Source organism: Apus apus, chromosome 1 (genome assembly GCF_020740795.1).
Source record: "Apus apus isolate bApuApu2 chromosome 1, bApuApu2.pri.cur, whole genome shotgun sequence".
NCBI classification, from domain to species: domain Eukaryota; kingdom Metazoa; phylum Chordata; class Aves; order Apodiformes; family Apodidae; genus Apus; species Apus apus.
In genome coordinates, this window is record NC_067282.1 from 112726389 (window position 1) to 112736765 (window position 10377).

Genomic DNA, 10377 nt, shown 5'->3' on the forward strand with positions numbered 1-10377 from the left:
AGGAGGGCCAAAAAATCACATCTGTGGCATAAAAAGAGGTTTCTGAGATTAAGTGGATCCATCCTGTGGAAGGTTTTATAGGTCAGTGCCAGTATTCTCCATTTGTGCAGTGGTCAGTCAGCATACGCTTATGGAACTTGTCAAATCCCACTTCCTTCACTGAAGAGAGGGCTGCTACGTTGTATAGCAGTTTTAATGTGTCTCTGGATTTTTTAAGCTTGCATACCAAGAATTACAACTTCTCTAGACAGCACACAAAAAGAATTAGTCTAAAAACACAAATTAAAAAAATAAATCCAAATAGTTAAAATCATAAGCGTTATTTTTCTGACAGCCAAAACTGGATTGACTAGTACAGCTTGATTCTTCGGGGCAGCCTGACACCAAGGAGGACATCACCTTCATTTACCAGGGATCACATCATGAGGTGCTGCAGCTGACAGCCTCCAAATGCTTTCCTCCTTCTCCTGGTACTACTTTGGTTTTGTGGTTTTGGGTTCTTTGGTTGGTTGGTTTTGGTTTTGTTTGGTTTTTTGGTTGGTTGGTTTTGTTTTCCTAGATGTAATTTAAGGCAACTGCTCTACAGCCAGGCTACAGTTTCTTGAGAACTAGGATCCCTATGGTCCCCTGGTTCCCAGACTTCTTTACCAGCAGGATATCTGATGTTGTAGGTGAGAAGCCTCCCCACTGCTGGCCTCACACTCAGCTTCTCATCCTGAAATTCAGGTTCTTGCTACCTGGGAGGAGCACCTGAAGATGAAGTCAGATTTGCCAATACTGGTCACACCTTTCTGACCACAAGAGAAAAATTCAAACAAGCAGCGCTTTCCTTATTTAGCACAGTAACAACTTGATGTCTTTCAGTCCGCAGAATGAGGTGCCTGATTTCCTCTTTGGTCCTTCTCAGGATCAGGGCCTCTAAAGCAGGTCTGTCTTCGACCTGACCAGGAACCCAGCCAGCCCTGCACTGTCGGTCAGCTACACTGTCACGACACACACGCGTGTAGGAGTGACGGCAGAATAAAATCTGACAAATTTGTATCAGAACTCCTGCCACGGAGAAGCGGCCGCCAAACAGGATTTCGGTAACATACAGCGAAGGCACGAACAGCCCCAGCCTGGTGAGGCAACATCCCTCTTGGCAAACGGCAGCAGCTGGGTGGGTGCTGGAGATGCTATCAGCCGACTGCACAGCTTTGGGAACCTGAAATCCACAGCCAAGCGACGCCGGCCTGGCACGCCAGAGCACAACTCACACGGCTCCGTCCCCGTTCTCAACGTCCGAGCTTCTGAGCCATCAGCAAAAACCACGGCATTTTTATTTTCGCCCCCAGTTGCTTGTGGCGAAAGACTTGGAATTTCAGGGATTCCAGCTGCGGCCGAGCCAAAGAAGACACGAGGGACGCGTCTCACCCTGAGGGCAGCGCAAAGCCCTCGGAGCTCTAACGCGCTTCTACCACTGCACAGCGCGGGCAGACCCCGGGAACGACGCCCCAACCGCCTCCCGCCCAACCGCTCCAACGGCCACTGCCCAGGAAACCCGCCTCGCCCCGCCCACCGGCCGCTTTGCGTGCACCACGTGACGCGGCGGGAGGGCTGCCATTGGCCAGGACGCCGCGGCGGCGCGGGCGGGCCGGGGGGCGGCGGGTGGGCGGAGCGGCCGTGCGGTTGCCGTGGTGACCGGGCGGCCGTGCCCGGAAATGGGAAATGGCGCCGGGAAGCGCCCAGGGGACGCCGGCGGTCGGCAGGTATGTGCGCGCGCGCGCTCCCCCGCGCCTCGCCCCCCCCCCCCCCCCCCCCTCGAGTGAGGCGGCCGCCGGTTGCCCGGGTGATCGCCCTCTTAAAGGGCCCGCGGCGGCCGCCCCAGGAAGGGCCCGGTGATATGACCGGGCCCGGAGGCGGGCGAGGAGGGGGCCAGGGCTCTTTTTCGGAGGCCGCCGGCGGGTGATGGCGCCTTGTGGTTCCCTCGGCAGGAGCGGGCCCGGGATGGCAGCTGAGGGCCCGGCGGGGGCCGCGCAGAGTGTCTGCATGGTGTCGGACTTCTTCTACCCCAACATGGGGGGCGTGGAGAGCCACGTGTACCAGCTGTCGCAGTGCCTCATCGAGCGCGGCCACAAGGTCCTGGTGGTCACCCACGCCTACGGCCAGCGGAAGGGCATCCGCTACCTCACCAACGGGCTGAAAGTCTACTACTTGCCCCTGAAGGTCATGTACAACCAGTCCACGGCCACGACGCTCTTCCACAGCCTGCCCCTGCTCAGGTACATATTTGTGCGGGAGAGGGTCACCATCGTCCACGCCCACAGCTCCTTCTCCGCCATGGCCCATGACGCCCTGTTCCATGCCAAGACCATGGGGCTGCGGACGGTGTTCACGGACCACTCCCTCTTTGGGTTTGCGGATGTCAGCTCGGTGCTTACCAACAAACTGCTGACGGTGTCCCTGTGCGATACGAATCACATCATCTGTGTCTCCTACACCAGTAAGGAGAACACGGTGCTGCGAGCAGCTTTGGACCCTCGGATAGTTTCTGTCATCCCCAATGCTGTCGATCCCACCGACTTCACTCCAGACCCATCGAGGAGGGATGACAATACAATAACCATTGTTGTTGTCAGCAGGCTTGTTTACAGAAAAGGTAATGGGGGGTACAATGTAAGTTTATTTTGGTGATTTTTTCTTTCGGGTGTGGTAAGGTTAGGTACCTCTTATCTGTGGTGTGAATTGGTTCTTAAATGGGAATGCTAAGTTGATGGTTCTGAGCTTTAGTGTCTGTGCTCAAGAAGAAGAAATGTACATTTCAATTTGCACGTGTTGGGTTCAGAGGTGTACTTCTTTTGAAATACTGAAGATACTGAAAATGGAAATGGTTAAAACAGAAGGTTTGTCTCATATTGCGGATATGATTTAGGCCCTAATCTATATATTCTGTTAAAAAAAGCTTTAACTTTTTTTTAATTTAATCAAGCAACAGCAACCTAAGAGGTTTTTTTTTCATATTTGTCACTAATAGATCACAAGTTGTTTTTCTTTCTGACTTCCGTGTAACTGTCTTCTAGAGACTTTGTTTTTCTTCTCTTGAGTAGAGTTATAACAGTAGGTTACATCATGATAAGTTTTCAAATCAAATACAGTAACGGCTTGCCCTGAATTTTGTGCTCTTAGGTATAGATTTGCTTAGTGGCATAATTCCTGAGCTCTGCCAGAAATACCCAGAATTACATTTCTTAGTTGGAGGAGAAGGACCAAAGCGCATCGTACTGGAAGAAGTCCGGGAAAGATACCAGCTACATGACAGGTTTGTTCTGGGCATGTCTGTGACCCTTCAGTATGCTTTAGGGGTGGGAAAGACTCTTTCTGCCTGCTCCCCTCCCGTAAACAAACTCAAACCCTAAAAACTCGAGGCTGGATAAGATGAAAGCTATTGAATACAAGGCAGGTAGACCAGACACTAACTGAAGACTTAAGCAGTTGGACTATGATCCAGACCTGCGATTTATAGAAACAGAGCCTCTATGAGCTTTCACTCGAGTCAGAGAAAAGATCACTTAGATGTAAGTTTTATCATATTCCTCTCTGAAACTGCAATGTTTGTATCACATCCTACAGTGTAGCATAAGGTGTTAGCTACTTGATGTCACTGCTGCCTGTAAGGATGACTGCTAGTTAAGTCTTGCCTCATTTCAGTGTGGGGTAGTGCTTATCTAGTATGTGTCCTTGTGGTACTATGAATGTGTTTCTTTAGTGCTGCCATGTTACCAAAATGTTCCTGTGATGCAAACGTATTTGTTTGTAGTTCTGTTGTTATTCAAAGAGTTTTGTGTGGCAAAGTTCTTAATTTTCCATTTCCTTGGCTCTGTACTCTGTTCTGTACTTCACTCTGTGATTCCCTGGATGGACAATGAAATTTGAGTCTTTCTTATTTCACCCTTTTCTGTTTCTCAGTGTCTATTCAAAATAATAGGTCCTGATCATTCGATCCTAAATACTTTTTTTTTTTTTGTCCTCTCCCTAGACATAGGGATTGATCAGGCTTCATACTAAAAGTTCAGATAATACAACTACATTTAGAAAGTACGACAAATCGTAATTAACTGCACGAAGGTATATTCTGTTACAGAACTAAAAAGCTCATTATCAGTGTTTTGAAGGCACTTACTACTAAAACACAGCAACTTCTCCTTCAAAATTTATTTTCTTAAGTTTCTTTTAGTGTGAAAATAAGAAACAATGTCTTCTGTTTCTTCACTGCTGAAAAAAATTAGTGAAAACCCAACAAACATGTCTGTCTTTCTTCTTTCTCTCTGAAAGTGTGAATGATTGGTACATTTTTCAGAATGTGTAGCATTATGCAACATTATTACAGTCCAAATCTAGTGTTTATCTATTATAATCTTTTTCTTATATGCAGGGTACGTCTCCTAGGAGCCTTGGAACACCAGGATGTTAGGAATGTTCTTGTTCAGGGGCACATTTTTCTCAACACTTCTCTCACTGAGGCCTTTTGTATGGCAATTGTAGAAGCAGCAAGCTGTGGTTTACAGGTAAAAAAAATAAAAGTATCTCAACTATCTAGAACACATGTATCCAATTTTAACAAAGTTCATGATTAAATAATAAGTGCTTGTAACCTTTGATTTAATCAGGCTCTGTCTTTGCAAAGGTGAGCAAATATTATCCCCATTTACAGATCATCTGGAAGCTGAGACAGAAGGGTTAACAGAAACTGTTTAAGCCCCCAGAAGACACTAATGCTGAATTTGGAATAGCATGTAGACCTGCTTACTCTCAGTTCTTTGAACTAACCAGGCTGCCTCTCCAAAATGCTGTTTCGTATGTACACATTTACGAGAGTTTTGGGGTAGTTGATGTTCATGAAGGTTCACTTTGACATTAAGAGTTGTAGAAAAGTGTTGCATGAGCATGGGTTGACTTTGGTTAATCAGGCATACTGAATTGCCAAACTAAACTATTGAAAAGCCCTTTCTGGTTAATTTACAGCTCAGCTCAGCAACTCTAAAAAGTTAAACCAACGGATACAAAGAACTGAGACTCTCATGTTAAAATCTAAAGAAACTTTTTAAAAATACAGACTGATAAGAATATCTGATATACAAAAAGTCTAGAAAATGTGAGGGATTTTTTTTTTACCTTCAGTATCTTTTGATAGTTACTACCTAGTTGTGGTAGTTGCTCCCCCCTCTTCATTTTTCCCCTCTAGAGGTTGGGGAGTTCTGCAGTTTTCATATTGTTGCCTGCCATTTAGAGATGGTTGCGTAACCTGAGTCTTAGTTTCTGATTTCCCTTTAAAAATAATTCAGATTAAAATGACTGAACTTCTAAAGAAATTCTTGTGAATGTGAATAGCACAGAAGGGATTAACTGAAGGCGGATGTGGTAAAACTGTCCTCTCCAAGTAGAAGTTACTGTTTCCAAGAGGGGCTATGAAGAAAAAACATCTAACCACTAATTGTTTAGTTGTTGTTTTTTCTGTTCATCTAAAGTGCTGCATCTTAACAGTGCAATAGCAGTGCTGCCAGTATTTTCTTGTTATGCAGCATGTGTGCTGTTTCTTTTGTTTCTTTCAAAGGTGGTCAGTACAAGAGTTGGTGGGATTCCTGAAGTGCTTCCAGAGAATCTCATTATTTTATGTGAACCCTCTGTGAAATCTTTGTGTGATGGATTAGAAAAAGCTATTGCCCAGCTGAGATCAGGAACACTTCCGTCTCCAGAAACTGTTCATAATACAGTAAAGACATTTTATACGTGGAGGAATGTAGCAGAGAGAACTGAGAAAGTATGTATAACTACTTTTAAATTCTCTTGAAGTACATTTCTGAAAGAGCTGCTTTTTTGACACATCACTGATTATTCTCTATGTAATCTTTCATTATACTTTTTCAGTGTGTTTCCTGTCCAACACACATGGTTTAAAAAGGTTCAGAAAATACTTTTTTACTTTTTTTTTTTTTCCAGATGCATCCCCAGATAGGTGTTTCTTTCTATTTGCATTTTTTTCTATGCCATAACTGCCAGTAAATATTCTGAAGAACAGCCTAGATATTTAGTTACTTTTCTACTTGTGTTTTTTCCAGTCTTCACGTTAAGTAACGTTTCTGGCATAACTGGAAAACATGCCGTATAAGAGGTATGAAAAGGAAAAGACAGAGTTCATACTGAAGTTTTGCCTGCCACGTGCTAACGAGTGGTTTAAACTTATAAGAGATAGTTTAATGCTGGCAGGCTGAACATAGCTGAAATTATGTAAGCTATGGATGTAATGAGGATAAATTACCACACTCCTGAAATAATATTTCAGGGTTAGAACTGTGTTTCATTGTAAAACTCTGCCATTAGTGAAGAATGTTACATGCAATGTTATAAACGCCTGTGGAGATCTGTCACTTCTGACTTTGTCCCCTTTGTTTTAGGCAAAAGAATAGCTGAATCACAAGCCTCTTAATTACATTGTAGTGTACTCAGATATGTATCTCTTACAATTCTCCCTGAAGAATCATGTGCAACCAGTTTCTTTTGTTGTTGTCAAGTGCCATGAGTACAATTCATGTTATGATTTTGTAACTGCAAGCAGCGTTTCAATGGCAAAGTTTTTATGAAAGTTAGTCTAGATTTCAGTTTCCTTTGTAGCCCTTTCTTAAAAAAAACAAACACAACAAAACCAGCCTTGTTGAAGGAAAATGTTAGTATAACTGGAAGAAGTAGACATGGAACTTATTTCTATTTAATGAAATACTCTTTAGGTCTGTCAAAAAAGTAAAATTTGCCTTAATTAAATTAACAAAATTTCTAGAGCAGTTCTCATAAATCAACATTTATGATCTGTAAGACTTGGTTGGGTAATATTTCTCCCATCTAGTAGCTAGGAATAGGTAATTTGTTTTGCATGCTGACAACAAGGTACTGCCTTATTTTTGAGGTAGAAGCAACGTAGTTTTAAGATCTTACTTTCTGTCTCTTCTCCTTTTAGGTGTATGACAGGGTTGCAGATGAAGTGGTTTTATCAATGGATGAACGACTTACCAGACTCATGTCTCACTGTGGCCCAGTGACTGGGTGTATTTTTTCTCTTTTTGCTGTTCTGAACTTCCTTTTCTTGGCATTTCTGAGGTGGATGACTCCAGATTCCATTATTGACGTTGCAATAGATGCCACAGGACCTGAAGGTGCATGGACTAAACAGTATTTTCTGGGGAAAAAAAGGAAGAGTTAAAGAAGAACTTCCAAGCTCCTAAAATGCTCAAATGGAGACAGAAAGATGCATCAGTGTTCTAAAGGTTTTAATGCTTCTTGATAGAGACATTATTCTGAATATTCTTTCTGGAGCTCTTGGAAAGAGACTTGGTTAAATGTGCTACCTCAATTAAGGATTATGTTTTAACTTAGTTTTGGATTCATGCAATTTTTGGACCTCTTTTTTGCACTTAGAGCCGAGAGAAGAATATGGATTTTTATATGTGTAAAAAGCCTTTGAGACAAAAAGATTTTTCTCAAGAACCTGAATATTATAGAAAGTGACTATAAACTTTAGCAGTATTTGGGGAAACTAAACACAAAAACTATTAGCTTGCAGTAGTCCCTGCTGATTCCTAATATTTACTGTGATTTTGATTTTGAGACCTACTTAAAAATACTGAGTTAGAAACCCAACAAAACACACTTTTTTCTCCTAAGATGAAAATGGCACTTGAAATTAGGCATGAAGTCCATTACCACAGCAATTTCAGAGCCTTATTAGCTGTGTTGTTCTAGTGACAGTGTTTTGCCTCCATAACATTGTTAGTTTGTTCTACCCTCGTCAAAATAGGATCATCCTGTTGCTAAATCTAAACTTCATAATTAATTTTTGATATTTTCAGAGGTGCTAAATTTCTCCTGTTCACTTACATGTGTGAAAGCCATGTCAAGCTTACGGTGTATTTTTAAAGTATATAGGGGAATAAATTACATTATTTAGAGATAATGCAGCCTTCAGAAACAGCTCAGGCCTGACGACTCCTCCAGCAGACTATGCCAAAGTGTGAAGTAACACGTGTGTGCACATGGGAGAGAGACAGTAACCTATGAAGGGCTTAACAAGCATCATTGTGCTCACTTGCTCTCTCTCCCCTCCCCCTTGTTTTTCTTCTTTTTTTGTATTCTTTTCCATTCCCCTTTCTTATGACCAAAATGGCCTTTGAGTCCATCTCTGGGAGACACAGTGTTTAATGTGCGTGATTTCACCTAGACCACATCAGAGACGCTGTCAGGCAGGTTCTGCATGTGAAATCTTGGGAAGATGTCACTTAAATGGAAATAATCAATAGCTATTCTTTTTGTGGAGAGAGAGAAAAGGAAAAAAAAAAAAAAGTGACTCTGCATCTGTTAGCATGCCTAAGTAATCTATACCTGGGACAACAGGCAGCACGACTTAAGAATGAATGTATGAAGGTAGTCATCTTCTTTATGCCAGCCACCTCTAAAACTGCCCTCTGCCTAATGCATTTGGCTAATTTATTTTTCAAGCATCACTGAAGTCTAAAAATCTTATTTTGTGACTGAGTATTATGTAGTGTTGGACACTACTAATATTAAACCTGTGCAATATGGAAGTACTGTTTTCAAACCCTTGAAAGGCAGTATTTAAAGAAGACTTCTGTCAATATCATCTTGTTTGTGTAGAGCTGTAGTTATTCTAACACCTGACATTTTATAATTTCATTGAACATATTTTCATGAAATACAGAAGTGAAATAAATGCCACATACAAAGTCTATTTTCTTTTACTAGAATTTTTAGTCTTTACTATATAACATGCAATATGCATTGTATTACAATATGAGTTTATCAAATTCTGCATTAGAAGTAGAGATCAGCTAAAATGGTGCCACACAGATTATGGATAAAAGGGTGGAATTAACAGTAACATGTTACTTTTCAGATTTACTTGAAAAGAACAAAAAAACTTTCAGGTTTCTAACAACCTTTTAAAAAATACTGATTATCATTCCAGGGAAATCATATGTGTGTGTGTATATATATATATATACACACATCTTTTGTTGATTCTGGTTTATTTCTTTTTGGTTTCTTGCAACATCTACAACCACAGAGCTAATTTTCAATGGGATTGTGAATCTATTAAAATATTTCTCTCCTTTTTGGAATATTGTGTACTTACGAATAACATAATGAAACATTGTTACAGTTTTGTTTGTAAGACAAATTTACAAGTTTATTTACCTTTCTGTGAAGAGTGGATATTTTCCGTTAATATGTGGGAACAAACAGTTAGAAAGTACAGACACATAGTCCATATTGATGCTTCCCATCACTGATGGTTGGACTTCTTACGAAAAAAAATAAATTAAAAAACATTTAATTAATATATTTATTAAATTGTGTCCGTAACTGGTTTAACTACAAATATACTGTTTCTCAAAGAATGCAACTTGTATTGCTTATAACCCTTTGTGGGGCTGATCAACTTACTGGCCTTGTGCAGTGGAGTAAGGGATAATGTCACTCAACCAGTCACCATTTAAACAGCATCAGTGGATGAGTTGGAAAAGTTCAAATAAAATAATAGCAATAATAATAAAAAAACAGAGATAATGAGTGTTTTTTATGAATAGGTATTTAGAAACTAATAAAATAACTACTTAAAAAATCTAAAATACTTCAGTTGTGCTTGTAGGTAACATTTGATCATTGTGAAATGCTAAGGAAATGTTACCAAAGAGAGTGATACTGAGTAATGCCTTGCATAGAGCAGAGCCTCCTTTGTGGAGGAGGAGGGAAAACACAAAACCTTCCATAAAGAAGCTCACCCTCTTTCCTGAAAGTGACCATTCTTCTGACATTCCACCCCACATAACATAAGGAGAAATTGTGTTTCCAATACATTATATGCAGACACTGTGATTTAAGGTATATAGACAGTGTGTTGATAATTGAAAATTGTGTGTTAAATGGAAACAAGTATCAGGTAAAGGATGAATATGAGTCATCTTTCAGATTGTGTATAAGGGGATGTGGACAGATCTGTAAGAAGGTAAACACACTTTAATGTACTTACTTTTGTGGTAAAGGTTTTCTGCATCTTTTAAAATAAACTTATTTTTTCCCCTTTTGATATTTCTCTTCATTAGTCTTTTTTAATATAAACAAATTCTTGCTTATAAACAAATAATTGTAAAAAGTGCATCTTCTTGATGCTCCAGGAAAATACAGATCTTACGTAAATAGACACAAGAAGAATCAACCTCAAAATACATGGTTTCACAGACTTTAAAAAATGTAAATATTTTTAGTGTTTGATTTGCTGTCATTAAATTACACTCATCATATTTGCTGCATATCTTTTATGACACTAATTAG

General features: G+C 40.7%; 1 protein-coding gene across 2 annotated transcripts; it reads left to right on the plus strand.

Moving 5' to 3' along the window:
* Window positions 1-1707: 1707 nt before the first annotated feature.
* Window positions 1708-10132, plus strand: PIGA (phosphatidylinositol glycan anchor biosynthesis class A). 2 transcript variants are annotated; one of them, XM_051609074.1, is made up of 6 exons: window positions 1708-1748; window positions 1974-2638; window positions 3166-3298; window positions 4412-4544; window positions 5591-5797; window positions 6989-10132. In XM_051609074.1, exons 1-6 carry the CDS (start codon window positions 1708-1710, stop codon window positions 7229-7231), a joined length of 1422 nt encoding a protein of 473 aa, XP_051465034.1. In that variant the 3' UTR covers window positions 7232-10132. The 2 variants fall into 2 exon arrangements, with proteins under 2 accessions (XP_051465034.1, XP_051465035.1); XM_051609075.1 differs by lacking the exon at window positions 1708-1748 and having other exon boundaries at window positions 1889-2261; window positions 2484-2638.
* The last annotated feature ends 245 nt before the right edge of the window (window positions 10133-10377 follow it).